This window comes from Musa acuminata, chromosome BXJ2-8 (assembly GCF_036884655.1).
Source record: "Musa acuminata AAA Group cultivar baxijiao chromosome BXJ2-8, Cavendish_Baxijiao_AAA, whole genome shotgun sequence".
In the NCBI taxonomy this organism is placed as follows: domain Eukaryota; kingdom Viridiplantae; phylum Streptophyta; class Magnoliopsida; order Zingiberales; family Musaceae; genus Musa; species Musa acuminata.
The window spans coordinates 29,974,108-30,002,092 of NC_088345.1; the positions used below are offsets into that span (position 1 = coordinate 29,974,108).

The following is a 27,985-nucleotide window of genomic DNA, read 5'->3' on the forward strand; positions in this document are numbered from 1 at the left end:
GAAGAATTTATGCATTTGGAAGATTTAATTTTATCATTCAAGCTAGTATTTTTTGGTTCTCTTTTGTAATGCACAAGCTAACAATGTCCTTTTGCAACAATGATTCAATCAAGATATACAAATCATAAATACAAGAAAATTATACATAATAAAATTTAAATTATAAATATCAAGAAGTCTAGTGATATATCATGGTTAATTTGAATACATCCCCCTTTTTTAGTGAATACCAAGAAGAATCGTAGGAGGACAATTTATGAAAAATCTTGATTCATAATAAATCTCAATTCCTCGAGTGAAAGAATCAAAATTCGTTTGGATAAATTTCTTCTTTAGTGAAAAGAAAAATCTTGATTCATAGAAAACTTTCAAGTTGTAATCAAAAGAATAACCATGATTTGTTTGGATGAATGTTCTCTTAAAAGAGTGAATTATATGAGAATTAAGAAAAATATTTTATATAAAATACATCTCAAGTCGTAAACATCAATAAATTATTCAATTGGATTATCATCTCATTATTAAAATGAATCATAAAAAAAGAAATAAAAAATCATCATCAAAATCACTTTTCAAAAAATTCAATGAAAGCAACATAGATAGATTCCTATAAGATTAAAAATAATTCAAGTTCTTTTAGTTCCAAAATTTGTGATTGATTTCATGCTCTAGTCTTTCATACAAAGGCTATGCATTATCATTTATAATAAAAAAGCAACATGAAAATCATCAAGAAATACATTATTACTTCTTAAAATATACATAGAGTTAATCTTATTAGGTGTACAAGTATTAGATTTAAATCTAATATTTTGTTCCTTTATCATAAAATATGCAATTGTCATGATTGTTTTTCAAAATCACTAGAAAAAGAAGCATGATTTTTTTTTATTTTTTTATTTCTTCTAACTAATTTAAAAATAACTCATGAAAAATATCAAGTAATTTTATAGTCAGGAGTTTTGGTTGAGTTACTTTCCTTGTTGTCGAAAGCCACCAAGACGTAGTTTACCACTTTGTCTTTGTTGGTTTGCTCCTCATCTTCAGATGTACTCAGATTCATCCCAAGTCACTTGGAGTCTTCTTCTTCTTAGGCAACTTCTTCTTCAATTTTATACCATCATCTTTGAAGTGCCATGGCTTCTTGTGTTCATAGAAAGTGGTTGTATCCTTTTTTTTAGTTCATTTCTATTTTTTGATTCTTATTTTATGAACCTTTTAAAATTTCTTATTAAAAATTTTATGTCATCATCACTTAAAGCTTTCTCAAGAGTGGTTTTTTATTGTTCGAAGTGCCAAATCTTTCCGTTTTTTGGAATGTTGTTTTTATGTTCATCAAGTTCATCATGGTCTTCTATTATTCGAAGTGTCAAATCCTTCCCATTTTTTGGAAGGTTGTTTTTATATTCGTCAAGTTCATCATGTGTCTTGCACGTCATTTTATAAGTCATTAATGACCCGATAAGTTCTTCTAGTGGAAAGTTGTTTAAGTCCTTGGCTTCTTGAATTGTAATTACTTTAGGATCCAAATCTTTGAAAGGGATCTTAATATCTTGTTAACAAGTTCAAAATTAGAAAAACTTTTACCAAGTGCTTTTAGACCATTGAAGACATTCATAAACCGAGTGTACATGTCTCCAATGGTCTCACTTAATTTCATATGAAACAACTCAAAATCATGTATCAAAAGATTTATCTTAAAATCTTTAACTCTACTAGTGCCTTCATATATAATTTTAAGAGTATGTCAAATATCGAGTGCATTTTCTCAAATATAAACTTGATTAAATTTATTTTTATCTGTAGCACAAAATAAAGCATTCATCACTTTAGCATTCAAAGAAAAAATTTTATTTTCTAAATCATTCCATTCGTTCATTGGATTAGAAGGCTTTTCAAAACCACATTCGATAATATTCCATAAATCAAAGTTCAAAGAAAGCAAGAAAACTCTCATCATAGTTTTCCAACACATGTAGTTTGTCCCATTGAATATAGGAGGATGAATGATAGAAAGACTATCTTAAAAGTCGAAAAAAACCATCTCTCTTGGGTGTTAATCCAATCGAGAAAAACTTGGCTCTAATACCAATTGTTAGGACTGAGTCGACACTAAGAGGAGGGTGGGGATGAATTAGTGTTTACGAAAAAATCATGTCGGTTTGAAAAATTCATATGATAAAAAGTGATGTCGGAAAGATGTTAACTTGAAAACACGTTCGTAAGCATAGTGGAAGTAAGAAATCAGTTTGCAAATGAAAATAAAATCTCAAAGTAAATGCAAACTAGATTTATAGTAGTTCGGTCGTCGTGACCTACATCCACTCCCGATTTTTTTCACTTGAGGCCACCAGCTTCTACTACTAGTCTTCCTTCAATGGGCAAAGACCAACTACCCTCTTACAACACTTTCTCCTTTTCACAGGTTTAAGAGATAACCTTTACATATCACTTTTTTATAAGTAGTCCCTTACACATTTCCCATAGAACTAACTCTAAGCAAGGAAACTCAAAGTTTACTCAGTTTTCTCCTCAAGAATTCTTACACCTTTTTTGCTGTCCAAGCGGGGTATTTATATGCCTCAAATGATTTCAAAAATAGAGCCAAAAATTTAAATTTTTGGGTCTTCCGAGTACGAGCGGTACCACCACCTGCAGCCTAACATTGGGTGGTACCACCACCAAATCTAGTGGTACCATCGCCTGACACACTACTACTGGGTGGTACCACTACTTGACTGTCACGCCCCTCAAAATATCCATGATTTTTAAAATTTTCGTCACAGACCAATCCAGGATCCAAACTAACGTTTGAGGACACTGAAAACATTCTATTCATATTCACATCCATAAAACCTGTGCAGTTTATAATCATATATCACATCACTCGATAATTCACATTTATGGCAACCCAAGCCAACTTGACAAACATGAACAATATTTATAAATCCACAAGCTAAATAAATTATACAATCAGAACTCCAACTATTCACCACAAGTTCATATCACCATAAATTAGACTTAACATTCTGAAATCCCAAATAAGAGAGATCTCCTAACACTTTGACACAGTATATCCATTTCGGTTCATCGACAACATTTCATTACATACAAGACATACTTATACAACAATATCGTAATAACCAACCAGACTTGCCCATTATTCTGAATAGCTATCCACTGCCTCAGCCCAAATCAAACATCTCGAAGAGTGACAAGCTGACCTGAAAGATTTATATAACAACGGAGTGAGCCAAAAACGGCTCAGCAAGTGACAAAGCATATTCAGAACAAAAGGAACGGTTTCAAACGAGTAAGGTATCATAATGCAAGGCAGAATACAAGAATTCTCAAGGATACCATCTCAATAGATACCAAATCATACGTATCATGTCATTCAAAAACATATTTGATCCATAACGAATGGGGCATAGAGTAATTGGAACATATCAATGGCAGATAGGACATTTCAGAACATATCTGTTCATAACAAATGGAGCACAGAGTAATTGGAACATATCAATGGCAGATAGGACATTTCAGAACATATCAGTTCATAGCAAATGGAGCACAGAGTAATTGGAACATATCAATGGCAGATAGGACATTTCAGAAAATATCAGTTCATAGCAAATGGAGCACAGAGTAATTGGAACATATCAATGGCAGATAGGACATTTCAGAACATATCAGTTCATAGCAAATGGAGCACAGAGTAATTGGAGCATATCAATGGCATATGAAATGTTCCGGAGCATATCAACGGCATATGGAACATTTCGAAGCATATCATCAGTGAATGAAGCATTTCAGAGCATATCGAAAACAAATATCGTACAGAAGCTCAAACGTCGTCTTTGACGTTGCAAACATATCAATCTTATCCAAAGCATGTACAGAAACACATAACCAAAGCTCTGGATATCATATCAAACATACAGAAGGTGTAGTGGGATCTCAGTCAGAATGTGATTCATCCATTTCTGAATGACCACCTGACAAAAGTCTCCCACGTCTGGGAGCTCCATCCACCCACGTCTAGGTGAAGTCAAAGGGGGCCGGTAGAGCATCGCAGGCTCTAAGTAATATCCCACATAGCGGGACCCCACATAGCGGGCAAATAAGCGCATACCAGAATATCCCACATAGCGGGACCCCACATAGCGGGCAAATCAGCGCATACCCTTTACCATTTCTGGCAAAGGTCCAGACAATCCCACACACTAGAGTACAAAAGGACAGTTTCAACAATAAGTAGCATATATCGGAAGCACACGCGGAACAACAAACGTACATGTGCCTTTACGAGTCAATCCGAAGTAAGCAATAATCTTTCACAAGTATATTCAGATTTGAAGGGAATTGAAAGCAAGGGCACATATGGAATCCAAGCAATCACAAATAACTCAATTCAATAAGAAGATTTGATGAATTCAATGTCCAAAGGAATGAAACTGGAATAGGCACATATCGAAAGCAAATGCGGAACAATAGGATATACATGTGCCTATATGAGTCAATACGATATAGCATAAACGTTACACAACAGTTTTCAAGAATGCAATAATTTTAAGGACAAGAGCATACAAGAATTCAAAGTAGTAATATAAAGCTCAATTGAATAAGAAGGCTAAAGGATATCAATTTCCAAAGGAATGAAACCAGAATATGAGAAATCGACCAAAGCTCGATTTCTGGCAGAATACAGAAGGCACATTGAACAAATGATTCAAACTATCAATCGTGCTCCAATTTACTCAGAAATAATCATTGGATAATATTTTCAGATAAGACAGGCTTCATATGAATTGAACTGTCCAACAGAGAGAGTTACAAATAATTTGGTAAGCAAGAGTCATAGAACAAAATCTCTGTTGGCAGAATTCATAATGTCAGATTCAACAGATAACTGGGCAGGTGTTTGGATTCCAAATCTTTCAATCCATATATCAAAGAAAGGTCTACGAGTCTAGTTTCCAATGAAATCAGTTTTGAACAAATCAGAGTTTCCAACAAAGACTTATAGGCAGCTCGGTATCAAAAGGTCAGAATCTCAAAAGTTGCACAGATTCGAATCGTTACGTTTAAACAGGAGATATAACAAATGCAAGGCTAGAACAATTCAAAGTTCCTCATATTCAAAGCAAATGTAGAGATAAAAATGGCAGTGAGGAAGATCAGGATACTTGCAATAAGACATATCAGAGCAATTATAGGAGAAACGATCAGGGAACTTGCAATAGAAAGGATCGAAACAAGTGGGAAACTTGCCTTTCAAAGATTTCGATCCGAAGATCCAAGGAAGGTGCCAGCCCAAATCCTTCTACTTTTCCTCCGTGTCCTCTCTCTGTTTCGTTTTGTGCTCCCGTTTTCTTCCTTTCTTCGCAACTACACCACGTGTCGAACATCGAGGCACAGTCACCTGCTCTCTCTTACTCTCATTCCTTCTTTTTTTCTTTCCCAAACACAGCTGCCACAGCCGCCGCCGCTGCCGCTGCCACAATCGCAGCCACGACCGCAACTGCGGTCACAACCACAGCCCCCTTCCACTGCACTATTTCCTTCTTCCCTTCTCTCATTCCTACTCTTTCTCTTTCCCAAAAGCAGCTACTGCAGCTACTGCAGCCACCACCGCTGCCGCAGCTACCGCAGCCAACGTTGCAGCCGCAGCCGGAGTCGCAGCCACGGCCGCAGCCACCACACTCGCAGCCTCTTCTTCCTCCCCTGCTCATCTTCCTCTCCTTCTTCTCTTCCAACTGCAGCTGCCATCGCCGCAGCTGCCACCCCTTCTCCTCTTCCTCTCTTCTTCCTCTCCTTCCCTTTCTCTTCTTCTTCCTTTCCTTCTCTTCTTTCCCAGCCACAGCTGCAGCTGCCATCACCGCAGCCGCAGCCCCTTCTCCTCTTCCTCTCTTCTTCCTCTCCTTCCCTTTCTCTTCTTCTTCCTTTCCTTTTTCTCTTTCCCTGCCACAGCTGCAGCTGCCATCGCCGTAGCCGCAACCCCTTCTCCTCTTCCTCTCTTCTTCCTCTCCTTCCCTTTCTCTCTTCTTCCTTTCCTTTTTCTCTTCCTCTTTCCCTGCCATAGCTGCAGCTGCCACAACCGCAGCCGCAGCTACTTCTTTCCCTTCTCCTCTTCCTTCTCCTTCCTTTCTTCTTCTTCTCTCCCCGCTGCAACTGCTGCAGTCGCGGCCGCAGCCACGGCCGCAACCTCTCCCTCCTCCCCTGCTCATCTTCCTCTTCTTCTTCTCTTCCAGCTGCAGCTGCCATCGCCGCAGCTGCAGCCCCTTCTTCCCCGGCGTCACACACACCCTCTCCTCTGTTTCCTCTGCAGGAAACAGAGGTATCACACCTCTTTCTCTTCCTCTTCTTCTTCTTCTCCTCTTCCCCTCTTCCCTTTTCCTCCCCAAGGCCACACATCTCCTCGCTGCAGCCTTGCCGCAGCTATCTTCTTCTTCTTCTTCTTCTTCTTCTTCTTCTTCTTCTTCTTCTTCCCTTTTCATCCTCAACGCCCCACACATCCTCTCCTCTGTTTCCACCTGCGGGAAACAGAGGTGCTGCAGCCCTGGCTGCTGCAGCTGCCTCTCTTTTCCCTCTTCTTCTCCTTCTCTTCTTCTCCTCTTCCCTTTTCCTTTTTCTTTTTTTTTTGCAACTTAGCAGTTTAGTCCTTGTAATTTCTATATTTACATATAGGTCCTCCAATTTACATATAAATCTTTATTAATAATTTTTAAAAGCGAGGGATATTACACTCTCCCCCCCTTAAAAGAAAATTTAGTCCTCTAAATTGATCATAGCTCAATCGATGAAAAGATGAAGATTATGATATCTTTATTTCCTCCTCCTACTCTTAAATAGTTTCATCAATACAATACAATTACATAATTATCCACGAGTGACCGAAATATTCTCCTCCTTGATCCTCAATAGACGGTAACCCGACCTTCAATCAATTTCTAAAAATACTTGCGTACCCTGTAATTAATCGAGCAAGTCGTTACTTCAGAAAATACTCGTTTTTGATGGTCACCTAATTCAACTGTCTATAATCATTACAAAGCCTCAATGTTCCATACATTTCTTTTAACTAACACCGGAGCACCCCATGATGAAATATTAAGCTAAATAAAATCCTCATTTAACAATCCTTGTAGTTGCTTTTCCAATTCCACTTACTCAAATGATATCTTTCTGTAGAGAGGCTTAGATATTGGGATTATCCCAAGGACCAAATCAAAAGCAAAGTCACATTTGGAGGTAATCCAAGCAAGTCATCCTGGATACATTAGGCAAGGAGATAAATCATGTCCCATACTCTCAAAGTAAAAGATCGACTGATCAAATATACAAAAAGTGATCATTTGTTATATATCAATCCATACTGGTATGATAAGAAGATGGCCAATCCATACCAAGTATAATATCATAACTCCAAATCTCTAGGAGAACTAAATCAGCATAAATTCAAGTTCTCCAATAAGAATCAGACAAGAGGACCAGATTCAACTTCGTTATCAAAGAATCTCCAATGATCGTATTTACTTATAGCACATAATGTAGTGGTCTAGGTTGAATACCCAAGTGATAAGCAAAATATTACGAATCAAATCGTAGATTGGACCCATGATCGAACAAATATTTGCATTCTTTCATAAACATGCATAATACCTTTGGCCACTAATTCAGAAGTTTCAGAATCATATTCAGTGATAGCATACACTCTTACATGGGCTGATGATTTAGGAGGCAGTGACTCTTTCTTCTTGTTCAAAGGGCAAACTTTTATTTTATGATCCAACTTTCTACAAGCAAAATAGACTCCAATCACCCGAAAGCACAAACTTGTTTCATAATTTAACTTGTAATTCACACATGATTAAGTCTTTGGTGGTGACTTTCCTTTTCAAATCCAAATGTCTTGACCCTCTTGTCATTACTTTCTGATTCATTTCCAATCATATTCTTATTGGTAAACTTGTCCTTATCATTCTTGTCACTGATCTCCAAAAATTCTTTTCATTGTTGCCAATAATAATCAGCCTCTACTTCCAATATAAGGTGGCAAAAGAAATCTTTTGATCATCAAAACAATTTTGTACATCAAATATCTTCTCTGTTTGCATCATTCATTTTTCTACCACCAATGAAATTAGGTCCACCATGCTTCCGCTACGCCACTCTGATTCAATATCCCCAATCAATCCTTTCATTCCCCTTAATTAATCAGAAACAATGAAATAGGAGGACCAAATGTCCTCATCATCCCAGATTCCTAAAATACATCAAAGAAAATTTCCACCAATCACTATAGTTCATTAGACCTCAATATATTTTGCACGTCAACATATCAAATATTTCAGTAATCCTCAAATAATGCTCTGATACCACCTCTGTCACGCCCCTCAAAATATCCATGATTTTTAAAATTTTCGTCACAGACCAATCCAGGATCCAAACTAACGTTTGAGGACACTGAAAACATTCTATTCATATTCACATCCATAAAACCTGTGCAGTTTATAATCATATATCACATCACTCGATAATTCACATTTATGGCAACCCAAGCCAACTTGACAAACATGAACAATATTTATAAATCCACAAGCTAAATAAATTATACAATCAGAACTCCAACTATTCACCACAAGTTCATATCACCATAAATTAGACTTAACATTCTGAAATCCCAAATAAGAGAGATCTCCTAACACTTTGACACAGTATATCCATTTCGGTTCATCGACAACATTTCATTACATACAAGACATACTTATACAACAATATCGTAATAACCAACCAGACTTGCCCATTATTCTGAATAGCTATCCACTGCCTCAGCCCAAATCAAACATCTCGAAGAGTGACAAGCTGACCTGAAAGATTTATATAATAACGGAGTGAGCCAAAAACGGCTCAGCAAGTGACAAAGCATATTCAGAACAAAAGGAACGGTTTCAAACGAGTAAGGTATCATAATGCAAGGCAGAATACAAGAATTCTCAAGGATACCATCTCAATAGATACCAAATCATACGTATCATGTCATTCAAAAACATATTTGATCCATAACGAATGGGGCATAGAGTAATTGGAACATATCAATGGCAGATAGGACATTTCAGAACATATCTGTTCATAACAAATGGAGCACAGAGTAATTGGAACATATCAATGGCAGATAGGACATTTCAGAACATATCAGTTCATAGCAAATGGAGCACAGAGTAATTGGAACATATCAATGGCAGATAGGACATTTCAGAACATATCAGTTCATAGCAAATGGAGCACAGAGTAATTGGAACATATCAATGGCAGATAGGACATTTCAGAACATATCAGTTCATAGCAAATGGAGCACAGAGTAATTGGAGCATATCAATGGCATATGAAATGTTCCGGAGCATATCAACGGCATATGGAACATTTCGAAGCATATCATCAGTGAATGAAGCATTTCAGAGCATATCGAAAACAAATATCGTACAGAAGCTCAAACGTCGTCTTTGACGTTGCAAACATATCAATCTTATCCAAAGCATGTACAGAAACACATAACCAAAGCTCTGGATATCATATCAAACATACAGAAGGTGTAGTGGGATCTCAGTCAGAATGTGATTCATCCATTTCTGAATGACCACCTGACAAAAGTCTCCCACGTCTGGGAGCTCCATCCACCCACGTCTAGGTGAAGTCAAAGGGGGCCGGCAGAGCATCGCAGGCTCTAAGTAATATCCTACATAGCGGGACCCCACATAGCGGGCAAATAAGCGCATACCAGAATATCCCACATAGCGGGACCCCACATAGCGGGCAAATCAGCGCATACCCTTTACCATTTCTGGCAAAGGTCCAGACAATCCCACACACTAGAGTACAAAAGGACAGTTTCAACAATAAGTAGCATATATCGGAAGCACACGCGGAACAACAAACGTACATGTGCCTTTACGAGTCAATCCGAAGTAAGCAATAATCTTTCACAAGTATATTCAGATTTGAAGGGAATTGAAAGCAAGGGCACATATGGAATCCAAGCAATCACAAATAACTCAATTCAATAAGAAGATTTGATGAATTCAATGTCCAAAGGAATGAAACTGGAATAGGCACATATCGAAAGCAAATGCGGAACAATAGGATATACATGTGCCTATATGAGTCAATACGATATAGCATAAACGTTACACAACAGTTTTCAAGAATGCAATAATTTTAAGGACAAGAGCATACAAGAATTCAAAGTAGTAATATAAAGCTCAATTGAATAAGAAGGCTAAAGGATATCAATTTCCAAAGGAATGAAACCAGAATATGAGAAATCGACCAAAGCTCGATTTCTGGCAGAATACAGAAGGCACATTGAACAAATGATTCAAACTATCAATCGTGCTCCAATTTACTCAGAAATAATCATTGGATAATATTTTCAGATAAGACAGGCTTCATATGAATTGAACTGTCCAACAGAGAGAGTTACAAATAATTTGGTAAGCAAGAGTCATAGAACAAAATCTCTGTTGGCAGAATTCATAATGTCAGATTCAACAGATAACTGGGCAGGTGTTTGGATTCCAAATCTTTCAATCCATATATCAAAGAAAGGTCTACGAGTCTAGTTTCCAATGAAATCAGTTTTGAACAAATCAGAGTTTCCAACAAAGACTTATAGGCAGCTCGGTATCAAAAGGTCAGAATCTCAAAAGTTGCACAGATTCGAATCGTTACGTTTAAACAGGAGATATAACAAATGCAAGGCTAGAACAATTCAAAGTTCCTCATATTCAAAGCAAATGTAGAGATAAAAATGGCAGTGAGGAAGATCAGGATACTTGCAATAAGACATATCAGAGCAATTATAGGAGAAACGATCAGGGAACTTGCAATAGAAAGGATCGAAACAAGTGGGAAACTTGCCTTTCAAAGATTTCGATCCGAAGATCCAAGGAAGGTGCCAGCCCAAATCCTTCTACTTTTCCTCCGTGTCCTCTCTCTGTTTCGTTTTGTGCTCCCGTTTTCTTCCTTTCTTCGCAACTACACCACGTGTCGAACATCGAGGCACAGTCACCTGCTCTCTCTTACTCTCATTCCTTCTTTTTTTCTTTCCCAAACACAGCTGCCACAGCCGCCGCCGCTGCCGCTGCCACAATCGCAGCCACGACCGCAACTGCGGTCACAACCACAGCCCCCTTCCACTGCACTATTTCCTTCTTCCCTTCTCTCATTCCTACTCTTTCTCTTTCCCAAAAGCAGCTACTGCAGCTACTGCAGCCACCACCGCTGCCGCAGCTACCGCAGCCAACGTTGCAGCCGCAGCCGGAGTCGCAGCCACGGCCGCAGCCACCACACTCGCAGCCTCTTCTTCCTCCCCTGCTCATCTTCCTCTCCTTCTTCTCTTCCAACTGCAGCTGCCATCGCCGCAGCTGCCACCCCTTCTCCTCTTCCTCTCTTCTTCCTCTCCTTCCCTTTCTCTTCTTCTTCCTTTCCTTCTCTTCTTTCCCAGCCACAGCTGCAGCTGCCATCACCGCAGCCGCAGCCCCTTCTCCTCTTCCTCTCTTCTTCCTCTCCTTCCCTTTCTCTTCTTCTTCCTTTCCTTTTTCTCTTTCCCTGCCACAGCTGCAGCTGCCATCGCCGTAGCCGCAACCCCTTCTCCTCTTCCTCTCTTCTTCCTCTCCTTCCCTTTCTCTCTTCTTCCTTTCCTTTTTCTCTTCCTCTTTCCCTGCCATAGCTGCAGCTGCCACAACCGCAGCCGCAGCTACTTCTTTCCCTTCTCCTCTTCCTTCTCCTTCCTTTCTTCTTCTTCTCTCCCCGCTGCAACTGCTGCAGTCGCGGCCGCAGCCACGGCCGCAACCTCTCCCTCCTCCCCTGCTCATCTTCCTCTTCTTCTTCTCTTCCAGCTGCAGCTGCCATCGCCGCAGCTGCAGCCCCTTCTTCCCCGGCGTCACACACACCCTCTCCTCTGTTTCCTCTGCAGGAAACAGAGGTATCACACCTCTTTCTCTTCCTCTTCTTCTTCTTCTCCTCTTCCCCTCTTCCCTTTTCCTCCCCAAGGCCACACATCTCCTCGCTGCAGCCTTGCCGCAGCTATCTTCTTCTTCTTCTTCTTCTTCTTCTTCCCTTTTCATCCTCAACGCCCCACACATCCTCTCCTCTGTTTCCACCTGCGGGAAACAGAGGTGCTGCAGCCCTGGCTGCTGCAGCTGCCTCTCTTTTCCCTCTTCTTCTCCTTCTCTTCTTCTCCTCTTCCCTTTTCCTTTTTCTTTTTTTTTTGCAACTTAGCAGTTTAGTCCTTGTAATTTCTATATTTACATATAGGTCCTCCAATTTACATATAAATCTTTATTAATAATTTTTAAAAGCGAGGGATATTACACTCTCCCCCCCTTAAAAGAAAATTTAGTCCTCTAAATTGATCATAGCTCAATCGATGAAAAGATGAAGATTATGATATCTTTATTTCCTCCTCCTACTCTTAAATAGTTTCATCAATACAATACAATTACATAATTATCCACGAGTGACCGAAATATTCTCCTCCTTGATCCTCAATAGACGGTAACCCGACCTTCAATCAATTTCTAAAAATACTTGCGTACCCTGTAATTAATCGAGCAAGTCGTTACTTCAGAAAATACTCGTTTTTGATGGTCACCTAATTCAACTGTCTATAATCATTACAAAGCCTCAATGTTCCATACATTTCTTTTAACTAACACCGGAGCACCCCATGATGAAATATTAAGCCAAATAAAATCCTCATTTAACAATCCTTGTAGTTGCTTTTCCAATTCCACTTACTCAAATGATATCTTTCTGTAGAGAGGCTTAGATATTGGGATTATCCCAAGGACCAAATCAAAAGCAAAGTCACATTTGGAGGTAATCCAAGCAAGTCATCCTGGATACATTAGGCAAGGAGATAAATCATGTCCCATACTCTCAAAGTAAAAGATCGACTGATCAAATATACAAAAAGTGATCATTTGTTATATATCAATCCATACTGGTATGATAAGAAGATGGCCAATCCATACCAAGTATAATATCATAACTCCAAATCTCTAGGAGAACTAAATCAGCATAAATTCAAGTTCTCCAATAAGAATCAGACAAGAGGACCAGATTCAACTTCGTTATCAAAGAATCTCCAATGATCGTATTTACTTATAGCACATAATGTAGTGGTCTAGGTTGAATACCCAAGTGATAAGCAAAATATTACGAATCAAATCGTAGATTGGACCCATGATCGAACAAATATTTGCATTCTTTCATAAACATGCATAATACCTTTGGCCACTAATTCAGAAGTTTCAGAATCATATTCAGTGATAGCATACACTCTTACATGGGCTGATGATTTAGGAGGCAGTGACTCTTTCTTCTTGTTCAAAGGGCAAACTTTTATTTTATGATCCAACTTTCTACAAGCAAAATAGACTCCAATCACCCGAAAGCACAAACTTGTTTCATAATTTAACTTGTAATTCACACATGATTAAGTCTTTGGTGGTGACTTTCCTTTTCAAATCCAAATGTCTTGACCCTCTTGTCATTACTTTCTGATTCATTTCCAATCATATTCTTATTGGTAAACTTGTCCTTATCATTCTTGTCACTGATCTCCAAAAATTCTTTTCATTGTTGCCAATAATAATCAGCCTCTACTTCCAATATAAGGTGGCAAAAGAAATCTTTTGATCATCAAAACAATTTTGTACATCAAATATCTTCTCTGTTTGCATCATTCATTTTTCTACCACCAATGAAATTAGGTCCACCATGCTTCCGCTACGCCACTCTGATTCAATATCCCCAATCAATCCTTTCATTCCCCTTAATTAATCAGAAACAATGAAATAGGAGGACCAAATGTCCTCATCATCCCAGATTCCTAAAATACATCAAAGAAAATTTCCACCAATCACTATAGTTCATTAGACCTCAATATATTTTGCACGTCAACATATCAAATATTTCAGTAATCCTCAAATAATGCTCTGATACCACCTCTGTCACGCCCCTCAAAATATCCATGATTTTTAAAATTTTCGTCACAGACCAATCCAGGATCCAAACTAACGTTTGAGGACACTGAAAACATTCTATTCATATTCACATCCATAAAACCTGTGCAGTTTATAATCATATATCACATCACTCGATAATTCACATTTATGGCAACCCAAGCCAACTTGACAAACATGAACAATATTTATAAATCCACAAGCTAAATAAATTATACAATCAGAACTCCAACTATTCACCACAAGTTCATATCACCATAAATTAGACTTAACATTCTGAAATCCCAAATAAGAGAGATCTCCTAACACTTTGACACAGTATATCCATTTCGGTTCATCGACAACATTTCATTACATACAAGACATACTTATACAACAATATCGTAATAACCAACCAGACTTGCCCATTATTCTGAATAGCTATCCACTGCCTCAGCCCAAATCAAACATCTCGAAGAGTGACAAGCTGACCTGAAAGATTTATATAACAACGGAGTGAGCCAAAAACGGCTCAGCAAGTGACAAAGCATATTCAGAACAAAAGGAACGGTTTCAAACGAGTAAGGTATCATAATGCAAGGCAGAATACAAGAATTCTCAAGGATACCATCTCAATAGATACCAAATCATACGTATCATGTCATTCAAAAACATATTTGATCCATAACGAATGGGGCATAGAGTAATTGGAACATATCAATGGCAGATAGGACATTTCAGAACATATCTGTTCATAACAAATGGAGCACAGAGTAATTGGAACATATCAATGGCAGATAGGACATTTCAGAACATATCAGTTCATAGCAAATGGAGCACAGAGTAATTGGAACATATCAATGGCAGATAGGACATTTCAGAACATATCAGTTCATAGCAAATGGAGCACAGAGTAATTGGAACATATCAATGGCAGATAGGACATTTCAGAACATATCAGTTCATAGCAAATGGAGCACAGAGTAATTGGAGCATATCAATGGCATATGAAATGTTCCGGAGCATATCAACGGCATATGGAACATTTCGAAGCATATCATCAGTGAATGAAGCATTTCAGAGCATATCGAAAACAAATATCGTACAGAAGCTCAAACGTCGTCTTTGACGTTGCAAACATATCAATCTTATCCAAAGCATGTACAGAAACACATAACCAAAGCTCTGGATATCATATCAAACATACAGAAGGTGTAGTGGGATCTCAGTCAGAATGTGATTCATCCATTTCTGAATGACCACCTGACAAAAGTCTCCCACGTCTGGGAGCTCCATCCACCCACGTCTAGGTGAAGTCAAAGGGGGCCGGCAGAGCATCGCAGGCTCTAAGTAATATCCCACATAGCGGGACCCCACATAGCGGGCAAATAAGCGCATACCAGAATATCCCACATAGCGGGACCCCACATAGCGGGCAAATCAGCGCATACCCTTTACCATTTCTGGCAAAGGTCCAGACAATCCCACACACTAGAGTACAAAAGGATAGTTTCAACAATAAGTAGCATATATCGGAAGCACACGCGGAACAACAAACGTACATGTGCCTTTACGAGTCAATCCGAAGTAAGCAATAATCTTTCACAAGTATATTCAGATTTGAAGGGAATTGAAAGCAAGGGCACATATGGAATCCAAGCAATCACAAATAACTCAATTCAATAAGAAGATTTGATGAATTCAATGTCCAAAGGAATGAAACTGGAATAGGCACATATCGAAAGCAAATGCGGAACAATAGGATATACATGTGCCTATATGAGTCAATACGATATAGCATAAACGTTACACAACAGTTTTCAAGAATGCAATAATTTTAAGGACAAGAGCATACAAGAATTCAAAGTAGTAATATAAAGCTCAATTGAATAAGAAGGCTAAAGGATATCAATTTCCAAAGGAATGAAACCAGAATATGAGAAATCGACCAAAGCTCGATTTCTGGCAGAATACAGAAGGCACATTGAACAAATGATTCAAACTATCAATCGTGCTCCAATTTACTCAGAAATAATCATTGGATAATATTTTCAGATAAGACAGGCTTCATATGAATTGAACTGTCCAACAGAGAGAGTTACAAATAATTTGGTAAGCAAGAGTCATAGAACAAAATCTCTGTTGGCAGAATTCATAATGTCAGATTCAACAGATAACTGGGCAGGTGTTTGGATTCCAAATCTTTCAATCCATATATCAAAGAAAGGTCTACGAGTCTAGTTTCCAATGAAATCAGTTTTGAACAAATCAGAGTTTCCAACAAAGACTTATAGGCAGCTCGGTATCAAAAGGTCAGAATCTCAAAAGTTGCACAGATTCGAATCGTTACGTTTAAACAGGAGATATAACAAATGCAAGGCTAGAACAATTCAAAGTTCCTCATATTCAAAGCAAATGTAGAGATAAAAATGGCAGTGAGGAAGATCAGGATACTTGCAATAAGACATATCAGAGCAATTATAGGAGAAACGATCAGGGAACTTGCAATAGAAAGGATCGAAACAAGTGGGAAACTTGCCTTTCAAAGATTTCGATCCGAAGATCCAAGGAAGGTGCCAGCCCAAATCCTTCTACTTTTCCTCCGTGTCCTCTCTCTGTTTCGTTTTGTGCTCCCGTTTTCTTCCTTTCTTCGCAACTACACCACGTGTCGAACATCGAGGCACAGTCACCTGCTCTCTCTTACTCTCATTCCTTCTTTTTTTCTTTCCCAAACACAGCTGCCACAGCCGCCGCCGCTGCCGCTGCCACAATCGCAGCCACGACCGCAACTGCGGTCACAACCACAGCCCCCTTCCACTGCACTATTTCCTTCTTCCCTTCTCTCATTCCTACTCTTTCTCTTTCCCAAAAGCAGCTACTGCAGCTACTGCAGCCACCACCGCTGCCGCAGCTACCGCAGCCAACGTTGCAGCCGCAGCCGGAGTCGCAGCCACGGCCGCAGCCACCACACTCGCAGCCTCTTCTTCCTCCCCTGCTCATCTTCCTCTCCTTCTTCTCTTCCAACTGCAGCTGCCATCGCCGCAGCTGCCACCCCTTCTCCTCTTCCTCTCTTCTTCCTCTCCTTCCCTTTCTCTTCTTCTTCCTTTCCTTCTCTTCTTTCCCAGCCACAGCTGCAGCTGCCATCACCGCAGCCGCAGCCCCTTCTCCTCTTCCTCTCTTCTTCCTCTCCTTCCCTTTCTCTTCTTCTTCCTTTCCTTTTTCTCTTTCCCTGCCACAGCTGCAGCTGCCATCGCCGTAGCCGCAACCCCTTCTCCTCTTCCTCTCTTCTTCCTCTCCTTCCCTTTCTCTCTTCTTCCTTTCCTTTTTCTCTTCCTCTTTCCCTGCCATAGCTGCAGCTGCCACAACCGCAGCCGCAGCTACTTCTTTCCCTTCTCCTCTTCCTTCTCCTTCCTTTCTTCTTCTTCTCTCCCCGCTGCAACTGCTGCAGTCGCGGCCGCAGCCACGGCCGCAACCTCTCCCTCCTCCCCTGCTCATCTTCCTCTTCTTCTTCTCTTCCAGCTGCAGCTGCCATCGCGGCAGCTGCAGCCCCTTCTTCCCCGGCATCACACACACCCTCTCCTCTGTTTCCTCTGCAGGAAACAGAGGTATCACACCTCTTTCTCTTCCTCTTCTTCTTCTTCTCCTCTTCCCCTCTTCCCTTTTCCTCCCCAAGGCCACACATCTCCTCGCTGCAGCCTTGCCGCAGCTATCTTCTTCTTCTTCTTCTTCTTCTTCTTCTTCTTCTTCTTCTTCTTCTTCTTCTTCTTCCCTTTTCATCCTCAACGCCCCACACATCCTCTCCTCTGTTTCCACCTGCGGGAAACAGAGGTGCTGCAGCCCTGGCTGCTGCAGCTGCCTCTCTTTTCCCTCTTCTTCTCCTTCTCTTCTTCTCCTCTTCCCTTTTCCTTTTTCTTTTTTTTTTGCAACTTAGCAGTTTAGTCCTTGTAATTTCTATATTTACATATAGGTCCTCCAATTTACATATAAATCTTTATTAATAATTTTTAAAAGCGAGGGATATTACACTCTCCCCCCCTTAAAAGAAAATTTAGTCCTCTAAATTGATCATAGCTCAATCGATGAAAAGATGAAGATTATGATATCTTTATTTCCTCCTCCTACTCTTAAATAGTTTCATCAATACAATACAATTACATAATTATCCACGAGTGACCGAAATATTCTCCTCCTTGATTCTCAATAGACGGTAACCCGACCTTCAATCAATTTCTAAAAATACTTGCGTACCCTGTAATTAATCGAGCAAGTCGTTACTTCAGAAAATACTCGTTTTTGATGGTCACCTAATTCAATTGTCTATAATCATTACAAAGCCTCAATGTTCCATACATTTCTTTTAACTAACACCGGAGCACCCCATGATGAAATATTAAGCCAAATAAAATCCTCATTTAACAATCCTTGTAGTTGCTTTTCCAATTCCACTTACTCAAATGATATCTTTCTGTAGAGAGGCTTAGATATTGGGATTATCCCAAGGACCAAATCAAAAGCAAAGTCACATTTGGAGGTAATCCAAGCAAGTCATCCTGGATACATTAGGCAAGGAGATAAATCATGTCCCATACTCTCAAAGTAAAAGATCGACTGATCAAATATACAAAAAGTGATCATTTGTTATATATCAATCCATACTGGTATGATAAGAAGATGGCCAATCCATACCAAGTATAATATCATAACTCCAAATCTCTAGGAGAACTAAATCAGCATAAATTCAAGTTCTCCAATAAGAATCAGACAAGAGGACCAGATTCAACTTCGTTATCAAAGAATCTCCAATGATCGTATTTACTTATAGCACATAATGTAGTGGTCTAGGTTGAATACCTAAGTGATAAGCAAAATATTACGAATCAAATCGTAGATTGGACCCATGATCGAACAAATATTTGCATTCTTTCATAAACATGCATAATACCTTTGGCCACTAATTCAGAAGTTTCAGAATCATATTCAGTGATAGCATACACTCTTACATGGGCTGATGATTTAGGAGGCAGTGACTCTTTCTTCTTGTTCAAAGGGCAAACTTTTATTTTATGATCCAACTTTCTACAAGCAAAATAGACTCCAATCACCCGAAAGCACAAACTTGTTTCATAATTTAACTTGTAATTCACACATGATTAAGTCTTTGGTGGTGACTTTCCTTTTCAAATCCAAATGTCTTGACCCTCTTGTCATTACTTTCTGATTCATTTCCAATCATATTCTTATTGGTAAACTTGTCCTTATCATTCTTGTCACTGATCTCCAAAAATTCTTTTCATTGTTGCCAATAATAATCAGCCTCTACTTCCAATATAAGGTGGCAAAAGAAATCTTTTGATCATCAAAACAATTTTGTACATCAAATATCTTCTCTGTTTGCATCATTCATTTTTCTACCACCAATGAAATTAGGTCCACCATGCTTCCGCTACGCCACTCTGATTCAATATCCCCAATCAATCCTTTCATTCCCCTTAATTAATCAGAAACAATGAAATAGGAGGACCAAATGTCCTCATCATCCCAGATTCCTAAAATACATCAAAGAAAATTTCCACCAATCACTATAGTTCATTAGACCTCAATATATTTTGCACGTCAACATATCAAATATTTCAGTAATCCTCAAATAATGCTCTGATACCACCTCTGTCACGCCCCTCAAAATATCCATGATTTTTAAAATTTTCGTCACAGACCAATCCAGGATCCAAACTAACGTTTGAGGACACTGAAAACATTCTATTCATATTCACATCCATAAAACCTGTGCAGTTTATAATCATATATCACATCACTCGATAATTCACATTTATGGCAACCCAAGCCAACTTGACAAACATGAACAATATTTATAAATCCACAAGCTAAATAAATTATACAATCAGAACTCCAACTATTCACCACAAGTTCATATCACCATAAATTAGACTTAACATTCTGAAATCCCAAATAAGAGAGATCTCCTAACACTTTGACACAGTATATCCATTTCGGTTCATCGACAACATTTCATTACATACAAGACATACTTATACAACAATATCGTAATAACCAACCAGACTTGCCCATTATTCTGAATAGCTATCCACTGCCTCAGCCCAAATCAAACATCTCGAAGAGTGACAAGCTGACCTGAAAGATTTATATAACAACGGAGTGAGCCAAAAACGGCTCAGCAAGTGACAAAGCATATTCAGAACAAAAGGAACGGTTTCAAACGAGTAAGGTATCATAATGCAAGGCAGAATACAAGAATTCTCAAGGATACCATCTCAATAGATACCAAATCATACGTATCATGTCATTCAAAAACATATTTGATCCATAACGAATGGGGCATAGAGTAATTGGAACATATCAATGGCAGATAGGACATTTCAGAACATATCTGTTCATAACAAATGGAGCACAGAGTAATTGGAACATATCAATGGCAGATAGGACATTTCAGAACATATCAGTTCATAGCAAATGGAGCACAGAGTAATTGGAACATATCAATGGCAGATAGGACATTTCAGAACATATCAGTTCATAGCAAATGGAGCACAGAGTAATTGGAACATATCAATGGCAGATAGGACATTTCAGAACATATCAGTTCATAGCAAATGGAGCACAGAGTAATTGGAGCATATCAATGGCATATGAAATGTTCCGGAGCATATCAACGGCATATGGAACATTTCGAAGCATATCATCAGTGAATGAAGCATTTCAGAGCATATCGAAAACAAATATCGTACAGAAGCTCAAACGTCGTCTTTGACGTTGCAAACATATCAATCTTATCCAAAGCATGTACAGAAACACATAACCAAAGCTCTGGATATCATATCAAACATACAGAAGGTGTAGTGGGATCTCAGTCAGAATGTGATTCATCCATTTCTGAATGACCACCTGACAAAAGTCTCCCACGTCTGGGAGCTCCATCCACCCACGTCTAGGTGAAGTCAAAGGGGGCCGGCAGAGCATCGCAGGCTCTAAGTAATATCCCACATAGCGGGACCCCACATAGCGGGCAAATAAGCGCATACCAGAATATCCCACATAGCGGGACCCCACATAGCGGGCAAATCAGCGCATACCCTTTACCATTTCTGGCAAAGGTCCAGACAATCCCACACACTAGAGTACAAAAGGATAGTTTCAACAATAAGTAGCATATATCGGAAGCACACGCGGAACAACAAACGTACATGTGCCTTTACGAGTCAATCCGAAGTAAGCAATAATCTTTCACAAGTATATTCAGATTTGAAGGGAATTGAAAGCAAGGGCACATATGGAATCCAAGCAATCACAAATAACTCAATTCAATAAGAAGATTTGATGAATTCAATGTCCAAAGGAATGAAACTGGAATAGGCACATATCGAAAGCAAATGCGGAACAATAGGATATACATGTGCCTATATGAGTCAATACGATATAGCATAAACGTTACACAACAGTTTTCAAGAATGCAATAATTTTAAGGACAAGAGCATACAAGAATTCAAAGTAGTAATATAAAGCTCAATTGAATAAGAAGGCTAAAGGATATCAATTTCCAAAGGAATGAAACCAGAATATGAGAAATCGACCAAAGCTCGATTTCTGGCAGAATACAGAAGGCACATTGAACAAATGATTCAAACTATCAATCGTGCTCCAATTTACTCAGAAATAATCATTGGATAATATTTTCAGATAAGACAGGCTTCATATGAATTGAACTGTCCAACAGAGAGAGTTACAAATAATTTGGTAAGCAAGAGTCATAGAACAAAATCTCTGTTGGCAGAATTCATAATGTCAGATTCAACAGATAACTGGGCAGGTGTTTGGATTCCAAATCTTTCAATCCATATATCAAAGAAAGGTCTACGAGTCTAGTTTCCAATGAAATCAGTTTTGAACAAATCAGAGTTTCCAACAAAGACTTATAGGCAGCTCGGTATCAAAAGGTCAGAATCTCAAAAGTTGCACAGATTCGAATCGTTACGTTTAAACAGGAGATATAACAAATGCAAGGCTAGAACAATTCAAAGTTCCTCATATTCAAAGCAAATGTAGAGATAAAAATGGCAGTGAGGAAGATCAGGATACTTGCAATAAGACATATCAGAGCAATTATAGGAGAAACGATCAGGGAACTTGCAATAGAAAGGATCGAAACAAGTGGGAAACTTGCCTTTCAAAGATTTCGATCCGAAGATCCAAGGAAGGTGCCAGCCCAAATCCTTCTACTTTTCCTCCGTGTCCTCTCTCTGTTTCGTTTTGTGCTCCCGTTTTCTTCCTTTCTTCGCAACTACACCACGTGTCGAACATCGAGGCACAGTCACCTGCTCTCTCTTACTCTCATTCCTTCTTTTTTTCTTTCCCAAACACAGCTGCCACAGCCGCCGCCGCTGCCGCTGCCACAATCGCAGCCACGACCGCAACTGCGGTCACAACCACAGCCCCCTTCCACTGCACTATTTCCTTCTTCCCTTCTCTCATTCCTACTCTTTCTCTTTCCCAAAAGCAGCTACTGCAGCTACTGCAGCCACCACCGCTGCCGCAGCTACCGCAGCCAACGTTGCAGCCGCAGCCGGAGTCGCAGCCACGGCCGCAGCCACCACACTCGCAGCCTCTTCTTCCTCCCCTGCTCATCTTCCTCTCCTTCTTCTCTTCCAACTGCAGCTGCCATCGCCGCAGCTGCCACCCCTTCTCCTCTTCCTCTCTTCTTCCTCTCCTTCCCTTTCTCTTCTTCTTCCTTTCCTTCTCTTCTTTCCCAGCCACAGCTGCAGCTGCCATCACCGCAGCCGCAGCCCCTTCTCCTCTTCCTCTCTTCTTCCTCTCCTTCCCTTTCTCTTCTTCTTCCTTTCCTTTTTCTCTTTCCCTGCCACAGCTGCAGCTGCCATCGCCGTAGACGCAACCCCTTCTCCTCTTCCTCTCTTCTTCCTCTCCTTCCCTTTCTCTCTTCTTCCTTTCCTTTTTCTCTTCCTCTTTCCCTGCCATAGCTGCAGCTGCCACAACCGCAGCCGCAGCTACTTCTTTCCCTTCTCCTCTTCCTTCTCCTTCCTTTCTTCTTCTTCTCTCCCCGCTGCAACTGCTGCAGTCGCGGCCGCAGCCACGGCCGCAACCTCTCCCTCCTCCCCTGCTCATCTTCCTCTTCTTCTTCTCTTCCAGCTGCAGCTGCCATCGCGGCAGCTGCAGCCCCTTCTTCCCCGGCGTCACACACACCCTCTCCTCTGTTTCCTCTGCAGGAAACAGAGGTATCACACCTCTTTCTCTTCCTCTTCTTCTTCTTCTCCTCTTCCCCTCTTCCCTTTTCCTCCCCAAGGCCACACATCTCCTCGCTGCAGCCTTGCCGCAGCTATCTTCTTCTTCTTCTTCTTCTTCTTCTTCTTCTTCTTCTTCTTCTTCCCTTTTCATCCTCAACGCCCCACACATCCTCTCCTCTGTTTCCACCTGCGGGAAACAGAGGTGCTGCAGCCCTGGCTGCTGCAGCTGCCTCTCTTTTCCCTCTTCTTCTCCTTCTCTTCTTCTCCTCTTCCCTTTTCCTTTTTCTTTTTTTTTTGCAACTTAGCAGTTTAGTCCTTGTAATTTCTATATTTACATATAGGTCCTCCAATTTACATATAAATCTTTATTAATAATTTTTAAAAGCGAGGGATATTACACTCTCCCCCCCTTAAAAGAAAATTTAGTCCTCTAAATTGATCATAGCTCAATCGATGAAAAGATGAAGATTATGATATCTTTATTTCCTCCTCCTACTCTTAAATAGTTTCATCAATACAATACAATTACATAATTATCCACGAGTGACCGAAATATTCTCCTCCTTGATTCTCAATAGACGGTAACCCGACCTTCAATCAATTTCTAAAAATACTTGCGTACCCTGTAATTAATCGAGCAAGTCGTTACTTCAGAAAATACTCGTTTTTGATGGTCACCTAATTCAATTGTCTATAATCATTACAAAGCCTCAATGTTCCATACATTTCTTTTAACTAACACCGGAGCACCCCATGATGAAATATTAAGCCAAATAAAATCCTCATTTAACAATCCTTGTAGTTGCTTTTCCAATTCCACTTACTCAAATGATATCTTTCTGTAGAGAGGCTTAGATATTGGGATTATCCCAAGGACCAAATCAAAAGCAAAGTCACATTTGGAGGTAATCCAAGCAAGTCATCCTGGATACATTAGGCAAGGAGATAAATCATGTCCCATACTCTCAAAGTAAAAGATCGACTGATCAAATATACAAAAAGTGATCATTTGTTATATATCAATCCATACTGGTATGATAAGAAGATGGCCAATCCATACCAAGTATAATATCATAACTCCAAATCTCTAGGAGAACTAAATCAGCATAAATTCAAGTTCTCCAATAAGAATCAGACAAGAGGACCAGATTCAACTTCGTTATCAAAGAATCTCCAATGATCGTATTTACTTATAGCACATAATGTAGTGGTCTAGGTTGAATACCTAAGTGATAAGCAAAATATTACGAATCAAATCGTAGATTGGACCCATGATCGAACAAATATTTGCATTCTTTCATAAACATGCATAATACCTTTGGCCACTAATTCAGAAGTTTCAGAATCATATTCAGTGATAGCATACACTCTTACATGGGCTGATGATTTAGGAGGCAGTGACTCTTTCTTCTTGTTCAAAGGGCAAACTTTTATTTTATGATCCAACTTTCTACAAGCAAAATAGACTCCAATCACCCGAAAGCACAAACTTGTTTCATAATTTAACTTGTAATTCACACATGATTAAGTCTTTGGTGGTGACTTTCCTTTTCAAATCCAAATGTCTTGACCCTCTTGTCATTACTTTCTGATTCATTTCCAATCATATTCTTATTGGTAAACTTGTCCTTATCATTCTTGTCACTGATCTCCAAAAATTCTTTTCATTGTTGCCAATAATAATCAGCCTCTACTTCCAATATAAGGTGGCAAAAGAAATCTTTTGATCATCAAAACAATTTTGTACATCAAATATCTTCTCTGTTTGCATCATTCATTTTTCTACCACCAATGAAATTAGGTCCACCATGCTTCCGCTACGCCACTCTGATTCAATATCCCCAATCAATCCTTTCATTCCCCTTAATTAATCAGAAACAATGAAATAGGAGGACCAAATGTCCTCATCATCCCAGATTCCTAAAATACATCAAAGAAAATTTCCACCAATCACTATAGTTCATTAGACCTCAATATATTTTGCACGTCAACATATCAAATATTTCAGTAATCCTCAAATAATGCTCTGATACCACCTCTGTCACGCCCCTCAAAATATCCATGATTTTTAAAATTTTCGTCACAGACCAATCCAGGATCCAAACTAACGTTTGAGGACACTGAAAACATTCTATTCATATTCACATCCATAAAACCTGTGCAGTTTATAATCATATATCACATCACTCGATAATTCACATTTATGGCAACCCAAGCCAACTTGACAAACATGAACAATATTTATAAATCCACAAGCTAAATAAATTATACAATCAGAACTCCAACTATTAACCACAAGTTCATATCACCATAAATTAGACTTAACATTCTGAAATCCCAAATAAGAGAGATCTCCTAACACTTTGACACAATATATCCATTTCGGTTCATCGACAACATTTCATTACATACAAGACATACTTATACAACAATATCGTAATAACCAACCAGACTTGCCCATTATTCTGAATAGCTATCCACTGCCTCAGCCCAAATCAAACATCTCGAAGAGTGACAAGCTGACCTGAAAGATTTATATAACAACGGAGTGAGCCAAAAACGGCTCAGCAAGTGACAAAGCATATTCAAAACAAAAGGAACGGTTTCAAACGAGTAAGGTATCATAATGCAAGGCAGAATACAAGAATTCTCAAGGATACCATCTCAATAGATACCAAATCATACGTATCATGTCATTCAAAAACATATTTGATCCATAACGAATGGGGCATAGAGTAATTGGAACATATCAATGGCAGATAGGACATTTCAGAACATATCTGTTCATAACAAATGGAGCACAGAGTAATTGGAACATATCAATGGCAGATAGGACATTTCAGAACATATCAATTCATAGCAAATGGAGCACAGAGTAATTGGAACATATCAATGGCAGATAGGACATTTCAGAACATATCAGTTCATAGCAAATGGAGCACAGAGTAATTGGAACATATCAATGGCAGATAGGACATTTCAGAACATATCAGTTCATAGCAAATGGAGCACAGAGTAATTGGAGCATATCAATGGCATATGAAATGTTCCGGAGCATATCAACGGCATATGGAACATTTCGAAGCATATCATCAGTGAATGAAGCATTTCAGAGCATATCGAAAACAAATATCGTACAGAAGCTCAAACGTCGTCTTTGACGTTGCAAACATATCAATCTTATCCAAAGCATGTACAGAAACACATAACCAAAGCTCTGGATATCATATCAAACATACAGAAGGTGTAGTGGGATCTCAGTCAGAATGTGATTCATCCATTTCTGAATGACCACCTGACAAAAGTCTCCCACGTCTGGGAGCTCCATCCACCCACGTCTAGGTGAAGTCAAAGGGGGCCGGCAGAGCATCGCAGGCTCTAAGTAATATCCCACATAGCGGGACCCCACATAGCGGGCAAATAAGCGCATACCAGAATATCCCACATAGCGGGACCCCACATAGCGGGCAAATCAGCGCATACCCTTTACCATTTCTGGCAAAGGTCCAGACAATCCCACACACTAGAGTACAAAAGGATAGTTTCAACAATAAGTAGCATATATCGGAAGCACACGCGGAACAACAAACGTACATGTGCCTTTACGAGTCAATCCGAAGTAAGCAATAATCTTTCACAAGTATATTCAGATTTGAAGGGAATTGAAAGCAAGGGCACATATGGAATCCAAGCAATCACAAATAACTCAATTCAATAAGAAGATTTGATGAATTCAATGTCCAAAGGAATGAAACTGGAATAGGCACATATCGAAAGCAAATGCGGAACAATAGGATATACATGTGCCTATATGAGTCAATACGATATAGCATAAACGTTACACAACAGTTTTCAAGAATGCAATAATTTTAAGGACAAGAGCATACAAGAATTCAAAGTAGTAATATAAAGCTCAATTGAATAAGAAGGCTAAAGGATATCAATTTCCAAAGGAATGAAACCAGAATATGAGAAATCGACCAAAGCTCGATTTCTGGCAGAATACAGAAGGCACATTGAACAAATGATTCAAACTATCAATCGTGCTCCAATTTACTCAGAAATAATCATTGGATAATATTTTCAGATAAGACAGGCTTCATATGAATTGAACTGTCCAACAGAGAGAGTTACAAATAATTTGGTAAGCAAGAGTCATAGAACAAAATCTCTGTTGGCAGAATTCATAATGTCAGATTCAACAGATAACTGGGCAGGTGTTTGGATTCCAAATCTTTCAATCCATATATCAAAGAAAGGTCTACGAGTCTAGTTTCCAATGAAATCAGTTTTGAACAAATCAGAGTTTCCAACAAAGACTTATAGGCAGCTCGGTATCAAAAGGTCAGAATCTCAAAAGTTGCACAGATTCGAATCGTTACGTTTAAACAGGAGATATAACAAATGCAAGGCTAGAACAATTCAAAGTTCCTCATATTCAAAGCAAATGTAGAGATAAAAATGGCAGTGAGGAAGATCAGGATACTTGCAATAAGACATATCAGAGCAATTATAGGAGAAACGATCAGGGAACTTGCAATAGAAAGGATCGAAACAAGTGGGAAACTTGCCTTTCAAAGATTTCGATCCGAAGATCCAAGGAAGGTGCCAGCCCAAATCCTTCTACTTTTCCTCCGTGTCCTCTCTCTGTTTCGTTTTGTGCTCCCGTTTTCTTCCTTTCTTCGCAACTACACCACGTGTCGAACA

The 27,985-nt window shown here is 39.2% G+C and overlaps 1 protein-coding gene across 3 annotated transcripts; it reads right to left on the minus strand.

The window, feature by feature from the left end:
• Positions 1–2,876: 2,876 nt before the first annotated feature.
• On the minus strand, positions 2,877–27,985 carry LOC135619352 (uncharacterized). 3 transcript variants are annotated; one of them, XR_010489381.1, is made up of 6 exons: positions 27,850–27,985; positions 22,204–25,802; positions 16,546–20,156; positions 10,918–14,498; positions 5,272–8,870; positions 2,877–3,224 (listed from the first exon to the last, which is right to left on the minus strand). XR_010489381.1 is itself a non-coding variant. In XM_065121275.1 (3 exons), exon 3 carries the CDS (start codon positions 17,799–17,801, stop codon positions 16,713–16,715), a length of 1,089 nt encoding a protein of 362 aa, XP_064977347.1. In that variant the 5' UTR covers positions 17,802–20,156; positions 22,204–25,802; positions 27,850–27,985; the 3' UTR covers positions 14,536–16,712. The 3 variants fall into 2 exon arrangements, 1 of the variants encoding a protein (XP_064977347.1); XM_065121275.1 differs by lacking the exons at positions 2,877–3,224; positions 5,272–8,870; positions 10,918–14,498 and having other exon boundaries at positions 14,536–20,156.

Coding starts and splice junctions, on each gene's coding strand:
- LOC135619352 (XM_065121275.1), bottom strand. CDS start 17,801: ATGTGTGGGGCGTTGAGGATGAAAAGGGAAGAAGAAGAAGAAGAAGAA.